Source organism: Oncorhynchus tshawytscha, linkage group LG07 (assembly GCF_018296145.1).
Source record: "Oncorhynchus tshawytscha isolate Ot180627B linkage group LG07, Otsh_v2.0, whole genome shotgun sequence".
Taxonomy (NCBI): Eukaryota; Metazoa; Chordata; class Actinopteri; order Salmoniformes; family Salmonidae; genus Oncorhynchus; species Oncorhynchus tshawytscha.
Genome location: NC_056435.1, coordinates 29,865,657 through 29,884,511, shown reverse-complemented (window position 1 = coordinate 29,884,511; position 18,855 = coordinate 29,865,657). Strand labels below are relative to the sequence as shown.

At 44.2% G+C, this 18,855-nt stretch overlaps 1 protein-coding gene across 8 annotated transcripts in view; it reads left to right on the top strand.

Moving 5' to 3' along the window:
• Positions 1-18,855, top strand: part of chl1b (cell adhesion molecule L1-like b) — a 72,681-nt gene that overhangs the window by 32,288 nt on the left and 21,538 nt on the right. For 2 of the 8 annotated variants that reach the window (XM_042324276.1, XM_042324277.1), the window contains exons 1-12: positions 7,051-7,309; positions 13,407-13,621; positions 14,180-14,197; positions 14,800-14,908; positions 15,200-15,390; positions 16,345-16,467; positions 16,618-16,788; positions 17,107-17,145; positions 17,333-17,444; positions 17,595-17,776; positions 18,133-18,264; positions 18,358-18,498. In XM_042324276.1, coding sequence (XP_042180210.1) covers positions 13,480-13,621; positions 14,180-14,197; positions 14,800-14,908; positions 15,200-15,390; positions 16,345-16,467; positions 16,618-16,788; positions 17,107-17,145; positions 17,333-17,444; positions 17,595-17,776; positions 18,133-18,264; positions 18,358-18,498 — 1,360 coding nt within the window. In that variant the 5' untranslated portion in view covers positions 7,051-7,309; positions 13,407-13,479. Of the gene's footprint in view, positions 1-7,048; positions 7,310-13,406; positions 13,622-14,179; positions 14,198-14,799; positions 14,909-15,199; positions 15,391-16,344; positions 16,468-16,617; positions 16,789-17,106; positions 17,146-17,332; positions 17,445-17,594; positions 17,777-18,132; positions 18,265-18,357; positions 18,499-18,855 lie in introns of those variants that run through there. The other 6 variants (XM_042324271.1, XM_042324279.1, XM_042324272.1 and 3 more) reach the window with 6 other exon arrangements.

Genomic DNA, 18,855 nt, shown 5'->3' with positions numbered 1-18,855 from the left:
GAGTCTCCCACAGCCTGCTCCATGGCATTTTAACAAATGGCGTTAAGTGTGAATAAATGTTTGGTTTTGCGCCCCTACAAGTCATGTCCCATTCATGTAATCTGTGGGGACAGAGGTGTGAATGGGTTGGAGCGGCCGAGAGCAGAGGAAGAAGAGGGGAGTAGGCAGTCCCCGGGGCAGTACCCAGGACAATGTCAGGTTTGTCTGGCCTGAGTGAGTGAACACTAAGCTTTTCGGAACTGGCAGCTTGCCCCGGGACCTTCCCTCCCATCGCCCTCGCTTCCAGAGCTGTCTAGCTCCAAGCAGTAAGCGTTTGTGCAAAGTTCATAAGGCTTCCCTCTGTTTGTGTGGCCATAATGGCGGCTTCATCCTGCTGCTGCTCAAAGAGAGTGCTGAGTGCCTTGGAGGGCCTGGCTGGCACTGGGTCTCTCTGGCTCTGCAGAGGAGAGGCGTGTCAGTGTTCTCAGTGTCTGGAGCTGGCAATCTGCTGCTCACATTATCAAGAGGCCAATGTCCTCCGACTGTCCAGTACTTCAGCTCTAAATCCCTGTTTATACCTGGTGCTAACATACATCATTTGTCCTGATCATGTCCACGTTCTGATTGTGCCCACATTTTTAGACAGGTGTAGAAGATTAAAGGACACATTGTGCTCTGATTGTGATCAGATCTTGCTGACCACCTTCGAAGGTGGTCAAGCACGCATTGTGTCTGGATATCTTACAAGTGTAGATGGATCTGGACAGTGAAACCATTGAAATCATCATTATGCTGCCTTCTAAAATCATTGACAAGTGGCACCATTGACTTATGGATTCAATATGTAAATATTATTTTGAAATAATAGCTGTCAAATAATTTGCATACAGGAAGGGACCAGGAAATGTGGTCACAATGCAGGCACAGTAGACGGATAAGATACACATTTTAATACAGTGTGTAGACATATTTCTGAAAATTAGTGCACAATCATAATGTGGGCAAGATCAGGACAAAGGTCGCATGTTAGAGCCAGGTATAAACAAGGCTTAAATGGTGACTTTTTAAGGTCGCATCCATCATCTTTGTCTTCTGGAAGTCATAACAATCAATCATTTTATTTAACTAGGCAAGTCCATAAGAACATAGTCTTATTTTCATTAACGGACTAGGAACAGTGGGTTAAGAACATATTCTTATTTTCATTAACGGACTAGGAACAGTGGGTTAACTGCCTTGTTCGACAGATTTTTTCCTTGTCAGTTCGGGGATTCGATCTAGCAACCTTTCAGTTACGAGTCCAACACTCTAACCATTAGGCTACCTGCTGCCCCATTGATATGTGAACTGGTCTTTTAAAAAGTATATTACTTTATATACACTGCTCAAAAAAATAAAGGGAACACTTAATTAAACAACACAATGTAACTCCAAGTCAATCACACTTCTATGAAATCAACCTGTCCACTTAGGAAGCAACACTGATTGACAATACATTTCACATGCTGTTGTGCAAATGCAATAGACGACAGGTGGAAATGATAGGCAATTAGCAAGACACCCCCAATAAAGGAGTGGTTCTGCAGGTGATAATGATTCCTGGCTGATGTTTTGGCCACTTTTGAATGCTGGTGGTGCTTTCACTCTAGTGGTAGCATGAGACGGAGTCTACAACCCACCCAAGTGGCTCAGGTAGTGCAGCTCATCCAGGATGAGACATCAATGCGAGCTTTGGCAAGAAGGTTTGCTGTCAGCGTGGAGGCGCTACCAGAAGACAGGCCAGTACATCAGGAGACGTGGAGGAGGCCGTAGGAGGGCAACAACCCAGCAGCAGGACCGCTACCTCCGCCTTTGTGCAAGGAGGAGCAGGAGGAGTACTGCCAGAGCCCTGCAAAATGACCTCCAGCAGGCCACAAATGTGCATGTGTCTGCTCAAACGGTCAGAAACAGACTCCATGAGGGTAGAATGAGGGCCCGACGTCCACAGGTGGGGGTTGTGCTTATAGCCTAACACCGTGCAGGACGTTTGGCATTTGCCAGAGAACACCAAGATGGGCAAATTCGCCACTGGCGCCCTGTGCTCTTCACAGATGAAAGCAGGTTCACACTGAGCACATGTGACAGACATGACAGTCTAGAGACGCCGTGGAGAACGTTCTGCTCCCTGCAACATCCTCCAGCATGACCGGTTTGGCGGTGGATCAGTCATAGTGTGGGGTGGCATTTCTTTGGGGGGCCGCACAACCCTCCATGTGCTCACCAGAGGTAGCCTGACTGCCATTAGGTACCGAGATGTGATCCTCAGACTCCTTGTGAGACCATATGCTGGTGCGGTTGGCCCTGGGTTCCTCCTAATGCAAGACAATGCTAGACCTCATGTGGCTGGAGTGTGTCAGCAGTTCCTGCAAGAGGAAGGCATTGATGCTATGGACTGGCCTGCCCATTCCCCAGACCTGAATCCATTTGAGCACATCTGGGACATCATGTCTCGCTCCATACCCCAACGCCACGTTGCACTACAGACTGTCCAGGAGTTGGCGGATGCTTTAGTCCAGGTCTGGGAGGAGATCCCTCAGGAGACCACCGCCACCTCATCAGGAGCATGCCCAGGCATTGTTGGGAGGTCATACAGGCACGAGGAGGCTACACACACTACTGAGCCTCATTTTGACTTGTTTTAAGGACATTACATCAAAGTTTGATCAGCCTGTAGTGTGGTTTTCCACTTTAATTTTGAGTGTGACTTTGAGTGTGACTTTGAGTGTGACAAATCCAGACCTACATGGGTTGATAAATTTGATTTCCATTGATAATTTTTGTGTGATTTTGTTGTCAGCACTTTCAACTATGTAAAGAAAAAAGTATTTAATAAGAATATTTAATTCATTCAGATCTAGGATGTGTTATTTTAGTGTTCCCTTTATTTTTTTGAGCAGTGTATTACTTTATTGATTTCAACAATGTTGTTAGAGTAAAGTTTCAATTGCACATTAAAACCAGTGGTATAAAGTACTTCAGTAAAAATACCTTAAAGTACTACTTAACTATTTTTGGGGGGTATCTGTACTTTACTTTACGACACTGAACAAAAATATAAATGCAACGTGCAACAATTTAAAAGATTTTACTGAGTTACAGTTCATTTAAGGAAATTAGTCAATTAAAGTACACTCATTATTCCCTAATGTATGGATTGCACATGACTGGGAATACAGATATGCATCTGTTGGTCACAGAAACCTTTCAAAAAAGGTAGGGGCATGGATCAGAAAACCAGTCAGTATCTGGTGTGACCACCATTTGCCTCATGCAGCACGACACATATCCTTCACATCGAGTTGATCAGGCTGTTGATGGTGGCCTGCGGAATGTTGTCCCACTCCTCTTGGCCTGTGCGAAATTGCTGGATATTGGAACACACTGTCATACACATCGATCCAGAGCAAGTCAAATATTCTCAATGGGTGACATGTCTGGTGAGTATGCAGGCCATGGAAGAACTGGGACATTTTCAGCTTCAAGGAATTGTGTATAGATCCTTGTGACATGGGGCCGTGCATTATCATGCTGAAACATGAGGTGATGGCGGCGGATGAATGGCACGACAATGGGTCTCAGGATCTCGTCACGGTATTGATTGCCATTGATAAAATGCAGTTGTGTTCATGATCCGTAGCTTATGCCTGCCCATACCATAACCCCACCACTACCATGGGGCACTCTGTTCACAACGTTGACATCGCTCGCCCACACAACGCCATACATGCTGTCTGCCATCTACACGCTGTCTGCCATCTGCCCAGTACAGTTAAAACCGGGATTCATCCGTGAAGAGCACACTTCTCCAGCATGCCAGTGCCCACTGAAGGTGAGTATTTGACCACTGAAGTCATTCACAACGCCAAACTGCAGTCATGTCAAGACCCTGGTGAGGACGATGAGCGCACAGATGAGCTTCCCTGAGATTGTTTCTGACAGTTTGTACAGAAATTCGTTGGTTGTGCAAACCCACAGTTTCATCAGCTGTCCAGGTGGCTGGTCTCAGCCGCATGTGGAGGCCGGATGCACAACCGGGTGGCCGGTTCAACGTACTGCCAAATTCTCTAAAACTACGTTGGAGGTGGCTTATGGTTAGAGAAATTAACATTCAATTATCTGGCAACAACTCTGGTGGACATTCCTGCAGTCAGCATTCCAATTGCACACTCCCTCAAAACCTGAGACATCTGTGGCATTGTGTTGTATGAGAAATCTGCACATTTTAGAGTGTCCTTTTAATTGTCCCCAGCACAGGGTGCACCTGTGTAATGATCATGCTTTTTAATTGGCTTCTTGATATGCCACACCTGTCAGGTGAAAGGATTGTAATAGTGCCGTCTGGTTTGCTTAATATAAGCAATTTGAAATGATTAATACTTTTAATACTTAAGTATATATTTGCAATTACATTTACTTTTGATACTTAAGTATATTTAAAACCAAATACTTTTAGACTTTTACTCAAGTAGTATTTTACTGGGTGTCTCACTTGAGTCAATTTCTATTAAGGTATCTTTACTTTTACTCAAGTATGAAAATTGGGTACTTTTTTCAATACTGATTAAGACTACCTTCAAGTAAAAAAAATTATTCTAATGCAAAGTGAAAAAAATGACATTTCCATAAAACATTTCATATTACAGTGTTAATGTAATTAGTTCAAAGGTTGAAATTAATATTACCTCAGAATGGAATGCACTTATTAATTAATCATAATTGAATTTCTGGTGAAAATAATATCGCCTCCATGTACGGTACCTTCAGAAAGTATTCAGACACCTTGGCTTTTTCCACATTTTGTTACGTCAATTCTAAAATTTATTAAATACATTTGTTTCTCATCAATCTACACACAATACCCCATAATGACGAAGTGAAAACAGGTTTTTAGAATAAAAAAAAAAATTAAAAAACAAGAGCTGAAATATACATTTACATAAGTATGAAGACACTTCGCTATGAGACTCGAAATTGAGCTCAGGTGCATCCTGGCCTCCATCATTCTTAAATGGAAGAAGTTTGGAACCTCCAAGACTCTTCCTAGAGCTGGCCAAACTGAGCAATCTGGGGAGAAGGGCCTTGGGTCAGTGAGGTGACCAAGAACCTGATGGTCCCTCTGACAGAGCTCCAGAGTTCCTCTACGGAGATGGTAGAACCTTCCAGAAGGACAACCATCTGTGCAGCACTCCACCAATCAGGCCTTTATGGTAGAGTGACCCGACGGAAGACACGCCTCAGTAAAAGGCACATGACAGTCCGCTTGGAGTTTTTTTTAGAAGGTACCTAAACGACTCTGACCATGAGAAACAAGATTCTCTGGTCTGATGAAAACAAGATCGAACTCTCTGGCCTGAATGCCAAGCGTCACATCTGGCTGAAACCTGGCATCATCCCTACAGTGAAGCATGGTGGTGGCAGCATACTGTAGGGATGTTTTCCAGTGGCAGGGACTCAGAGACTAGTAAGAATCAAGGGAAAGATGAACGGAGCAAAGTACCGAGAGATCCTTGATGAAAACCTGCTCCAGAATGCTCAGGACCTCAGACTGGGGCGAAAGGTCACCTTCCAACAGGACAACGATCCTAAGCACACACAGCCAAGACAACGCAGAGGTGGCTTCAGGACAAATCTCTGAATGTCCTTGAGTGGCCCAGCCAGAGCCCGGACTTGGAACCCCATCTAACATCTCTGGAGAGACTTGAAAATAACTGTACAGCGACGCTCCCCATCCTACCTGACAGCGCTTCATACCCAAGAAGACTCAAGGCTGTAATTGCTGCCAAAGGTTCTTCAACAAAGTACTGAGTGAAAGGGTCTGAATACTTATGTAAATGTAATATTGAACTTTTTTATTTTTAATAAATTAGCCAACATTTCTTAAAACCCGTTTTTGCTTTGTCGTTATGGGGTATTGTTTTTCGATTGATGAGGACCTTTTAAAAATACATTTAAAAAAATATTTTAGAATAAGGCTGTAATGTAACAAAATGCGGAAAAAGTAAACGGGTCTGAATACTTTCCTAATACACTGTATTTGGTCGCTTAATGTATTTATAGTGCATTGATCACATATCAAAGCATACATTTATCTAATGTCTCCATTCAAAGGTATACAATCTAATTTCCACCATTTCCCAACTGTCAGCAAATATGAAGCACAAGTGATAATAACCTTGCATGGGCCTGCACAAATAGCGCTCCGCCTAAAAAGGCTTGTTTTTTTTTTTTTTTGCAGTTTTCAGCAAATTCAAGCATGACCCTCTGCCCCTCCCCCTTTTTAATATTCTCCCTTTCTCCTTGTTAAAGCCCAAGTCTCAGACCTGGATCCACACCATACATCATCCAGACTGTGCCGCTACCTTCCCCCCGTGTCATGGGAGACAGGCTGTGCTGTTGTTGGGCTATGGAGGGCTCTTATCGGCAGTCTCAGCACTCTCTCTCTCTGCTCTGCTCTCTGCTTCTTCCCCACAGGTCACACAGGCCCCCATCTGTGGAGTCTTGGAATGATGTCTGTGCTCACCAATCTGTCAATCAAGGTCTCTAAACCAGTCGCTCAAACAAATCTCAGTTTTCATTCCACAGGTTCATTGGTTCTTCTGGTCAAACAAACAAAACATAATCTTCAAACAGATTATTATGCTTCCTTTGACCGGGTGGGTAAAGTTAAGAGCAGACCTGGGCACAGATGTACTGTAGGCATACTGTTCTGTAATACCGAGAGACAATTGCCACCAGCATTATAAGAAATAAGTAGATTGTCCCTGCCTACAAAGAGGATTGGTCCCTGAGATCTAACACTCAAAGGCTGATCTCTACCCTGCTGCTCCCACCTGTGCTCTTGCATGCATTCTGTAAAACATGTGTGCTTAACTCTTGAAAACCACACTTTAAGCAAAGAAAATATATTGCTGGTCAGGACGCTAAGGGAGCGGTGGGGGGGTGATGGAAGATGCATTCCTCCCCTTTTCCTCCTCCGTCTTTTGTACACAGCCAGTGAATGGCCTTTAGATCGTGCTTTGTGAGAATGATTGTCAGTGGCTTAATGAGCTTCTTTGCCAAGCTAGAGGCTTTGGTAACATATGCGTCCACAGTGCCTCTCTCACTCCGTCCCCAGCTTGTGTGACAGGATCTGGTGCGGGTGGGACGCCTCTAGAGCAGTCCCCGGAATTTTGACAGATCATTTAATGTTCTGTGCTCTGTTTTTCCCCTTTTGGATTGGATTGCCTGCAGAGGGAACGGTTGTTCTTATGTATCTCGCGGGGGACCAGTGCAGAGAATGAAGTTAAGTCTTGTAAGTGATGTCTTGTCTTGGGATGTTTCTGTAGCTGCCTGTTAAATGTTTTGGTTTTTGCATGTGTGGTGAGGTGCACCGGGACGATCTCTACCTCAAAGAAAGGAGAGACGCAACCTTGTTGATGTTCATGTATTGAACTGAGCTGTCTCAGTAGTTCCTTGTGGGTATCTCTTGTTGTCATACAATGAATATGGTAATATTGAGGTTATTCTGTTTCGAAAAAAGGAGAAATGTCTGGGCAAAAGAATACAGTAACTAAATTTGGCATAATTTTGATTCTCTGGATATATACAATTTTAGGACAGCCTGATAGGATTGTGAACTGTGTACGTCAGTACAAGAGGCTGTGTGATAACATTATACCAAGTTTGAACGAACATGTCTAGCCTGGAGTATCATACTGCCCTTAAAATATATCCATATAGTGGGGGAATCTGTAGCATTATCTTTTAATCTTTCATCTCTGACACTGAACCCCTGCCCCCCCCACTCACACACCACACACCCACACACACTACACACACACACCATAACACCACAAATTGATCGAAACGCTCAGGACTCATTTCCGACTGCTGTGTCAAACAGTTCGCCCTGCGAATGCTGTCCAGATGTCCTGCTGTAGAGCGCAGGAAATACAAAATAGATTGCATACAGCATTTTACTGGTAAATCACAGATCGGAGCAAGGAATTTCAATGTGTAGAAAAGGGACCTTAGGGGATAGGAAAAAGGGTAACAGCCAGCCTGTGGGAATTCAATATGCTATTCTGTATCTGCATTGGGGGAATCAGACTTTCCTGGTGTTGGACGGAAGTAAATTGCTTTGGGGTTTGATGGAAGAGTGGATTTGGGATATATGGCCCATCCATCATGTCCGGCTGTGGCACAGTTTCATCCACAGTTTCATCCTGGGAAATAGCCATCATCAGTTAGATGGAGTGAATGAACGGGACGAGGACCTCGCTGCGTTAGTTCACACAAAATAATGTCCCTGTCCCCGCAGTCCAGGCTGTGAATCCATAACGCTCCTCTCCTGGCGACTCAGTGAGGATCACAGACTAATGTGATGATCGTCCTGGGCATGGGGCGCCCATCTGTGACTCGGGACTTCAAAGAGACTAGAGCTGAGAGGAAAAAAGTTGAAGGGCTTGGCTTCTCACCATTCTGCAGACAGTTAGACACAGGAGCAATTTACAGTACCTTTTGTGTCACTTGTACTTGAAACGTGACACATTGAGATATTCCTTCTGGCATTACTCTGCTGCCTCGACGCTGTGACAGCTTCACCATGATTTCGCTCAACCCTTGAACTCTCAGATTTGCACTTCATTTATAAACCAGTAATAGTAAGCCATTGTGTGACACGGCCCGTTGCTCACTTCCCAGTCACATTTGCTTCCAATTACAGTGATGTGTTTTTCAACAAAGAAATTATACACAAGCGGCTAGCCCGTACATGTAGTTAAAATCTCACCATATCTTTAAATGAAGAATAATGGTGAAATGATTGGGAGAGATTGCAGCAATATTTGCACTGAAACAGTTTTTGTTCCTGCTGTGCCTTAATGTGCTCAGCAGGCCTCCATATTTCGCTGAGACAAACAGAGCTTTCAGCAGCGAGCAGAATGGAGTTTCACGATGGAACAACTCATTAGAGAAAGAGAAAAACCTTCACCTCTCTTTTACTCATGCAAGACACTGTAATCGCTCAGCAAAGATTAAGTAGACAGGTCAGGAAATGCAGAGACAAAAAGGAACCTTGAAGTGATATAAAACAAAGCTGATGTTTGGCTATCCTTTTCCTCAATATGTATGATCAGATAGCCCATATTTTTCCAATGGAAGTTGCTACAGACACAACGTGTACAGTACACCAGTATTTTACTCCAAAATGTTCATTGCTGGTTAAAAAGCGATGCCTGTGCCCTGGAGGTCATAGGTCGTATGGTGTCAACCGGGGATGTGTCCCACTCTGTCCCTGGTCACGACAGTTTATATGGAGTCAGTAAGGTCATTTGTCATTTCTCCACTTGGGACAGAGGTCAGCGACCCTGCAGTACATCTCAGAAAGCACTCCATATCCACATTGGTCGAAATCCCTATAGCCTCGTTCCCTCACCCCTCTATGCTTCATGAGTGGACAGACTCCTGCAATATTAATGGTGTAGTAATTGAACTGTTCACTCTCTTGCATGCATGGTAAAGCAGAGTGAAATTGAGCCAAATCTCAATTAGGCAAGGTTATTATTTAATATTGGTCTGACTTCCTAATCTCATTAAGGGCCTTGTTTATGTTTTCCTCCTGCTGCTGAAGATGTATTAATGAATGAACTCCTCTGACCCACAAGCATGGAGAGGAATCTGAATCTTGTCTCTGCCTCTGTTCAGCAGAAGTCAGAATGGAACCCATTGCAAATATGATTACATTACAGTAAGTAAGTTATGGCATCCAAATAAAAGTGCTTTTTACGAAATTCCAGTGGGTCTACTTCCACTGTAGTAGTTAATTATATCTATACATTTTTTTGTAGAGTTTTAACAAGTTGTGTGTGTGTCTAGGGCAATTCTTCACACATAACATAATTGTTCAATGTACCCCTAGTTCATCAGTAAAGAACTGTATCCTTATGTTGTTGTTTTTCTGGTCTAGAACCAGTCTCAAGTCATTTGTAAACTAAATAAGAAATTGACTTTGCGAAAACAGAAAGGAAAGAAAATGAAAAATAAATCATTACCGGCAACAGAAATGCAGGCTAATTGCTGTTTTAATGTTCATTGATTCTCCCAATGTTGTAATTGCACTTCGGTGATTAACTGGTATTCAGTGCTGAGGCATTACCAGGAGTGTGTGTGTGGAGTGTGGTGGTACTGTCTTTCTGCACTGAAGCTCTTTAGTGAGGAGAGTATTTTAATCCAGTTTGACAAGACGAGGATCTGCTTAATTCCATTATAGGCTTTGCATCACATCAAACTACAGTAGGCCTGTAGACACAGACACTCTCCTGCCTGTCTTACCTGTCGTACTGCAGAGCCTGTAGATACTCTCCTGTCTGTCGTACAGCAGAGTTTTGCATGTGAAGGAGGCAGACCGCAGACAACAGAGCGGCAAGAGGTTATTAAACAACATGGCATATTTGAATGGCAGCAGTTAAGGACACCTCACAGTCCTTCAAAAGAGCTTCACCATTTTCCTTTAGCCCAAATGCTTTGTCTATATCTTGATAATAATCTATAATAATGTATCTTGATACTGCCTCATCTAGAAAACCGTTGTTATAAAGCCATTGAGGAAATAGTGAATTATACAGTATATCAACAGACCCTTGACTTTGGCGTGTAAGTCAAGGTTAGGATTCCATGCCAGCCCAGATGGAGGAACTAGGAGACTGAAGGGATAGAAAGCATGCCAACCAGAACACTGTGCCAGTAACATCTCCTTATGAAGAGAGACATGGGTGTCTTTGATTCAGCCTGGAGCCTGAATGATGAGAATGGGGCTTCTCAATCAAATGAACCAGCAGGTAGAGCGAGCATGGAGCAGGCGCGACATCCCTCTCTGCCTGCCTCTTACATTTCCTCTGTTATCAGTCTTGTGCCTGGTGCTCGTTTTGAATGAGAAATGGTTTTTGCTCGTCTTGGCCGGTAGCCCACTGTAAATGATGGAGAGTGGTGTGAGAGCAGCACTCTACAGTATCAGTCAATCCGAGTTGAGTTTAAGGCACTGCTGTAGATTGTCCCTCTCCCTCCATCCCAGCACAGCTTCTGTGTCCTCTGAGCCTCGGCTAAGAGAGGTCAGAGTTCATTTTGGCCTTCCCACTGTGAGTAGCTTTTAACCACCCGCCAGCTTCGTCAGTCTCAGACTCCCATCTATTTCTGCCGGAGGAGAGGATTAAGAACAGCCGGCGGTCTTCGAGCAGGCTCGCCTCGGGCCCACTCAATGGATTCATCTAGCCTGTAGCTTATACTGTATGCTGGGTTAGGGCAAGACATCTCCGTCTCCCACCAGTTTCGCCTGTATGTTTCATGGACCTCCCTCAACCAGATGGACGAGTTGGATCAGGCTAAATGCTCAACGAGGGGGGAGAACAAAATCAGATGGCAAGTGATAAAGCACAGTTTGAACGGAACGTAATCCATCTAAGTTGTGTTAGGTTGATGAAGGCCCTGAGAGGAACACATTGTCTTGGAGGGATTATAAAAAAGCTCCCGCTTAAACTCACCAAACCTACGGTGAAAGCGCTGGCCAATTAGCACAGCACAGCATCCTACTTTCTGATTATAATCTGTAATTTGCAGCATAAATCAGTGTGTGGGAAAAGAGTGAAATGGGTGCAGCAAATCAAGCCTGAGGCATTTTTCCAGTCCCGACTCATGGATCATAACAAAGCCTTGTCAATCTGAGGTTGGAGGAAAAGTCAATGGCCTAGTATTGTGATTAAGAGGGGTGGGTGTATTGCACACTGTTGTCTATGGCTCTGCCAGTGACTTCAGTCACTTCACTGGGTCAGAATAACCAGGATGGAGTCAGAGGCCACAGACAGAGTTAATACCATTAGCATGAGGCATGGGGAGAGAGGTCAGGGTTCGTGTCCATCTGAAAACAGAGCCTCACAAAGAAATTAATGAAATCGACTCTTTCACTCTTTGGTCAATTATTCCATTTCTTCTCATGAACTGCCATTTGACCTCTGTGTTTCCTATTGAACTTGGTAATTGAGGGAAAATACATTTTTTTAAAGGAAAATGAAGAGCAGTGTTTTCAGTCAGTATGATTTGAAAAGACACCAGTAAAAAGCCAGCTGTTTGAGAAAACTGCCAGGCCTGTTGGAGCGTGGTTGTCTCTTAGGTCTGGTTCTCTCCGTCCTGCTCAAAGAAAGAGCTTAACACACACAGATTCCCTCTCCCAATACAAATCCCTTTTTTGGCATTAACTGGAAGCTCCATCATCAACACGAGAAGAGACACCAGTTCCAACCAGTTGTAATTACTGGATTTGTATGCTTGTGATGAGAAGTGTTCAGCTAGTTTCATTGTGGGGACTCCCCGAAGACCCATGAGCATTATCGTTTGGCAATTTTCGTTGTAGTGGGTGATTTATTGCTTATTTTATTCATGTGGTCTGGTCTATGCTACCCTGCATTGAACTAATTGGAGTCCTGACTAGAATGACCCAATGAGCTGGGTCACTGCCAACATGAGGGAGGCAAATGAACGGACACCCCAGAGATTCTACAACAGAACAGAGGCTGGTGGGCAACAATGCCGCCGAGGTGGACATTCCTGCAGAGAGCTCTTCCCCCACAATCCTTTGCTCTAGTCATACCGTATAGAGCGCCTTATGATCTAAGCCACTGGCCTGTCAGGTGGAGGATGACCTGTGCCCTCTGACCGTGTGACCAACTGCTTATCAGAACATGTTATTCAGTGTGTAGAGTGGTAAATGTGTGTAGAAAAATACTGTTGCTGTTCTTTGGAAGAGGACTATTGCTATGTCTGAGGACCACATGTGCAGCGTTCCTAGATCGAAAGGGCTGTGTCGTTGTATCTTTCTGAATATTCAGGGAGGAGCCCAGAGACACTGAACAGGAACGCTGCAGCAGGGTTATTTCTTAACGATGGAAATCTTTTGCTCCATTGTGGAATGAATTCATCATTTTCACTTTGAAATGTGGAAACATCTGCCGTGTATTAATATAACCACAGGCAGCCACACACATATATATATATATATATATTAAACTCTTGTTCTATTGCGCATGAAATTGTCCTGCCTGTTGTACTGCCAAGCCAACACACTCCAACAGACAATAAACAAGAAAACAATTTATGTCTCAAGGGAACAGGGTGATATAGAGCTTTCATATGTAGATTTTTGTTTAAGCCCAGAATGTGGTCCCTGCTGATGCGAGTGACTGCTGTGCCGGAAACGTGTGTTGTGCCTGGCTAAGCATCTCTCTCTGTCACCGGGGGTTCTCTCCCTGCGTTGTGTGGGATTGCCTGACTGTCTGCTGTGCCTGATGCGTGGGTGGATCTGGATTCATGGAAGGCCTCTCTTATTCCTTCTCTCTCTGTTGTCTGTGTTGTTCTTGAAGGCCCTTCGTCTTCGGCAGGACATAGTTGTGAACTGAGAGTGGGAAGAGTGCAACTTCTGTCACTTCCTCTGCGATGAACTCCGAGATGGTTGTCTGCTGTGGCGTGATGAGGATGAGGTCATCGATGTGGAGCCCAGGATTGGCTCTCCTGACGGGTGTGGTCGTCAGTGTCTGTGCCTTTCACCTCACCACTGCCATTGACATCCCACTGGAGGGTAAGTGCTCACTCTTCCCATAATGTGCTTTGGTGCAGAATATCATAAACCTTTTGTAAAGTACAGTATATTGATTTTGTTTTCCAATGTCTGTAATGGTCAAAGTAATCCACAGGTATTCTTTGAAATATAGCACTTTCTGTAAATCTATATCATGCCAAAATCAGTTCAATTATATTCATGGGTCAAACGCATCCTTAACTGGGGTTTGGTTTCAGCTTGTTTAAATCAGGTTTCTTCATTCTCTTGTATTGGGGGCTGTGTATCTTGCAGTTTCCTTGGAAACGAGTATCAAGTTTTCTCTTCTAAATTATTCAGAAACATCTCTTAAGGGCCCGCTTACAAAGAGCAGTTCAAACAGGTTTTGAAAATGCAACACACACTTGCTGTTGATGCAGAGTAATTCATTTCACGCCATGCAATTCACAATCCTCTGTTTTGTTGTACCTAGAGTACTAATGTTTATAAAGGCCTATAACCAATCAAAAAAAAAAACAGTATTATGCTTAAACCTCTGCCTGTGTTTTTGTTGTCTTTCTGCCGCCATGGATATTTTAGTTTTAGGTCATGTAAACAGTAAGTTTGCTCTGGTGTGACCTGTCCCATCCAGCATTAGTGACCGCCTGTCTGTCCTCACTTAATCTCTTGGCTCAGTGTTCAGCACCACAGCGGCTGTACCATGTGGTCATCTTGTGTACGATCTGCATCTCATGTGCCATCCTCCGTTTATTTACACAATCATCATCTTCGTATTGGATTGTCTTGGACGACTGTCATCCATGTAGTGGCATGTAGTTTTAACCTGCACCGTTGGCCATACTGGCCTGACCTCATGCCGCTAGTTTTACTGTTGTTGACCCCTGTAGTTTTGTAGTGAGTCTCTTAAGTCAAATCACTTAAACGAGAAAACATTGACAAAGCAGGGCAAGTTCAAACAGTGCTGTATGTCACTGTGAAATAGAACCGTAAGAGAAGGAACCCACTGGGCACTGACGTCATTTGAAATGACGTGAAAGCAACATTGATTCAACCAGTGTGTGCCCAGTGGGAAATACCATCATCATTGAAAAGAACCATACCTTAACACCTTATAGAGTGTGAGAGATTATATTATCAGAATCCTGCAGGGGGTCTATGGGACCTCTCATAAAGTGTTGTCCTTGTTGTCTGTTTTCCAGTTGAGCAGCTGCCCACCATCACAGAGGCCTCCCCCAGCTCTCTGATCGCCTTCCCCTTTGATGAGAGCTTCCCCATGACGTGTGAAGCCAAAGGGAACCCCAAGCCAGAGTGAGTTCTGAGTATCCTACTCTACCATTCCATAACCAGCAGATGGGAGAGGGACAGCCCAGGAGAGCTCGTTAGCAGCCGACAGACAGTCTATCACCGGCCATCGATTTGGCGTGTCACATTTGGCTAGTCGACTTGGCGAGTTTGAGGGTTTGATTTTCAAGTATTGGACAGACTGTGAGGACCAACCTTGGACACTAAACACACTGTACATTTGGCTGAAACACACAAGATATTTTCAAGATTTACGATGAATTATATCAGTGACTGATTGAACTGTTGATTTTGTAGATACCGGTGGACAAAAAATGGGGAAGAGTTTGACCCCTACCAGGACCCGAGGCTGATCAAGGAGGACAACTCTGGGACGTTTGTGATCCCCAACACTGGGAATCTCACAGAGTACCAGGGAACGTACCGCTGTTACGCCGAGAACGAATTAGGGACGGCCATAACGGAGGAGATTGAGTTTGTTGTGCCCCGTGAGTAGTATACTGTACATCCATACATCTCTGATCTCTGTGGCGCTCCATTACAGCTCTTTGAAAGTGATTCAGGGCCTGGAATTCAATTCAACGACTGTGTCGCTCTATTGTGAGCTGTTTGTTGTATTGGCCGTGGCAGAAAGTCATTGAAGCTCCAGAGCATTCCACCCCCAGTTGCCTCTCGTCTATACCCATATAGACTGTGTGGCAGAAGGGAGACTGATCTATCCTTCATCATTTCCCTTGGTACATTTTTCATTTTGTTCCAAAGCATAGTACATAAATCTTCAAAGAAATCCAGACCGAGGGGAACTATGACAAAATTTGGCCGTGCTCCAACCATTCAGTGCGACTGAAACGCAGCACAACAGTACTAATGACGTGTATTTCTTCCCGCAAGTCAAAATCTGAAGAATGTGCTGTAAAATCCAATTCACTGGAACACAAACACCTCCATACACAACCCGCACAAAACACTAGTATCATAGGACTGCCACCTGCTGGAGAGAAAGGCAACCCTTTTGCCCTCAGAACAGTCTCAATTCGTTGGGGCATAGACTTGATAAGGTGTCGAAAGTGTTCCACAGGGATGCTGGCCCATGTTGACTCCAATGCTTCCCACAGTGTCAAGTTGGCTGCATGTCATTTGGGCTGTGGACCATTGTTGATACACACAGGAAACGGTTGAGTGTGAAAACGCAAAAGCGTTGCCGTTTTTGACACAAGCCTGTGCACCTGGCACCTGGCACATACACATACACAATTCTTGTCTCAGTTGTCTCAAGGCTTCAAAATCCTTCTTTAACCCGTCTCCTCCCCTTCATCTACACTGATTGAAGTGGATTCAACAAGTGACGTCAATAAGGGATCATAGCTTTCACCTGTCATGGAAAGAGCAAGTGTTCCTAATGTTTTGTACACTCAGTGTATATTATGTGTTGTTTTTATCAGACGTTCCTAAGTTTCCCAAGGAGAAGATTGATCCCATCAAGGTGGAGGAGGGTCAGCCTGTCATTTTGGAGTGTAACCCTCCTAAAGGAATCCCTCCTTTACAGATCTACTGGATGACCATCGGTGAGTCACTAACGGCCTGCCAGACCTAACACAGTGTCTGAGTCATGTCCCATGCTTTGTGTTGACACCTGCCGTTTTATTGAAGCACGATAGATCAAACGAAAGCAACCAACATTTGTATGGAATATCCACCTCTTTTCCCCTCTTCAGACCTTCAGCACATAGAGCAGGATGAGAGGGTGTCCATGGGTCTGAACGGTGACCTGTTCTTCTCTAATGCTCTGGAGAAGGACAGCCGCAGAGACTACTGTTGCTTCGCTGCCTTCCCCAGGATACGCACCATCGTACAGAAGAATGCCATGTCTGTCATAGTCAAGAGCAGTAGGTGTCAATCTAAGAAGGCATGTCTGAAAATTTAGGTGTGTTTTTATTATTACAGCATAGAGCTTGACCAAATGGCTTTGATTTGATCACCATAATGACTTCAACCTCTGATCCAATGCATTCGTCGCTATGATCGTGTACGCGATCAAGAACATTCCCAATGTCCAACAGCATCTCCAAAAGTTGTATTTTCCCTGCTCTTGATGGCACTGGTGTTTTCATGAATCTACCCCACCCCCATTGTCTGTCATGATTGTTTTTTAGTTTTTATGAATGCTTTGCACATTTTCATATGTTTACCCACCTTCATTTCAGAAAATTCAAACAGTGACTCAAGTAGCAGTCCTGGTCGTGGTAAGTTACATGCCGTACCATATCATTGTCTAGAACTCACCATGTGCGATTTATTATTTTCATATCAGAGTGTGATATGTGGATCCAAACATTGCATTGTAGGTTAGCAGTCCAAGAGTTAGACCCATGCATTGCCTTGTTTGAAAGACGAATCTTAAAAACAATGTTTCTACTCCATTCTCAAAAGCCAATTCAATCCTGGAGAGAAAACCAAGCCTTCTGATGCCCTCTGGTGTCAAGTCGGAGACACAGCTGGTGAAAGGTGACGAGCTACTACTGGAGTGCATTCCTGAGGGCTTGTAAGTAAACCGCCCTCTCTTCTTTTTTTTCTTTTTTTTTCTTTTCTTTCTTTTTTTTTTTTACAAAGGACTGCATGATATCTTCTAGACACTTCATTCTATTTGAAGCAACTACATCAAAACATCAGTCATTTTTACTGCCCCTTTCAGTCCAACACCCAAGATTGAATGGGTAAGGATGGGCCACAGGCTGCCCGACAGAGCGACGATAGAGAACCATGGGAAACTCCTGAGCATTGACCGGGTCAATGAGGACGACAGTGGGAAATACATGTGTAGGGCTAAGAACATCCACGGAGAGGCCAACCACTCCTTTGATGTATCAGTGGAAGGTAAGTGGGAAAAATGTACAAAGGTTGAAATAATAGGTTCTTAGTTTGATTATGTGTGTCTGGGAAAACAGCTGTTTAGGTTAAACCACATTTACAGGTTCTACTGTAGGAAAACTCGATAAAGTCTGATATGACAAGTACTTCATAATAGTAACACATTTTCATGAGAAAGAGTGCCACCTACTGTACATTGAGTGAACTGCTGTCCAAGAGGGATTCAAAAAAGTCACCATTTGAGAATTGGCTCCAGGTTGATAGAAAACACAAACATAATTCTGGGAGAGAGTTGTAAACTGTGCTCTGGTTCGCTCACTGCTTCCTGATGTTATGTCTGTCTTTGATGTTGCACTTTCCAGAGCCTCCTAAGTGGGTATCTGAGCCTGAGAGCCAGCTTAGTACGATTGGCTCAGATGTGCATATCAAGTGCTCTGCCACTGGCACTCCTCAGCCCACCATCCAATGGAGGGTGAATGGAAAACCTCTTAAGGGTATGTTCTCAGTCTACCTCAACAAGGCATGAGTGTCCTATTTCTAGCACTGCAAATTGGTGTACAGCTAATGGATTTCATTGTTGATTGCAGAGGTCCCAGCATCTAACAGAAAAGTGTTGGATGACACCATTGTCTTGCACAACGCCAAATCGATTGACAGTGCCGTCTATCAATGTGAGGCTTCCAACAGACATGGAACCCTACTGGCCAATGCCAATATCATGATCATGAGTAAGTTTATGGTGCTTCGTTGGCTTTACTCTCTACCTCTGAAAATAGCCTCTACTTTCCTCTGAGGCTTGACGTCCTAATGGTCACAAATAAATAGTTCCTACACCTCAGCCTTCATCATTGTTTTTACCGGTCGTGCTCATCCATTCTGTTACCCACTAAGTATGGAATTGTATGATGATGAAAGGGCACTAAAGAATCTAAGCAGTTGCTTGACATTGTCATGAGGCAGTGGAAGACTGTCTGTGTGTGGTGGTGTTTCTGGTCTGAAATCCGGCTCTGGCGCCAGAGCCCCTCGGGCCATGGTGAAGGAAGGGTTGTCTGAGCGCCACAGTCCTCCAGCCAGACTACCCACCC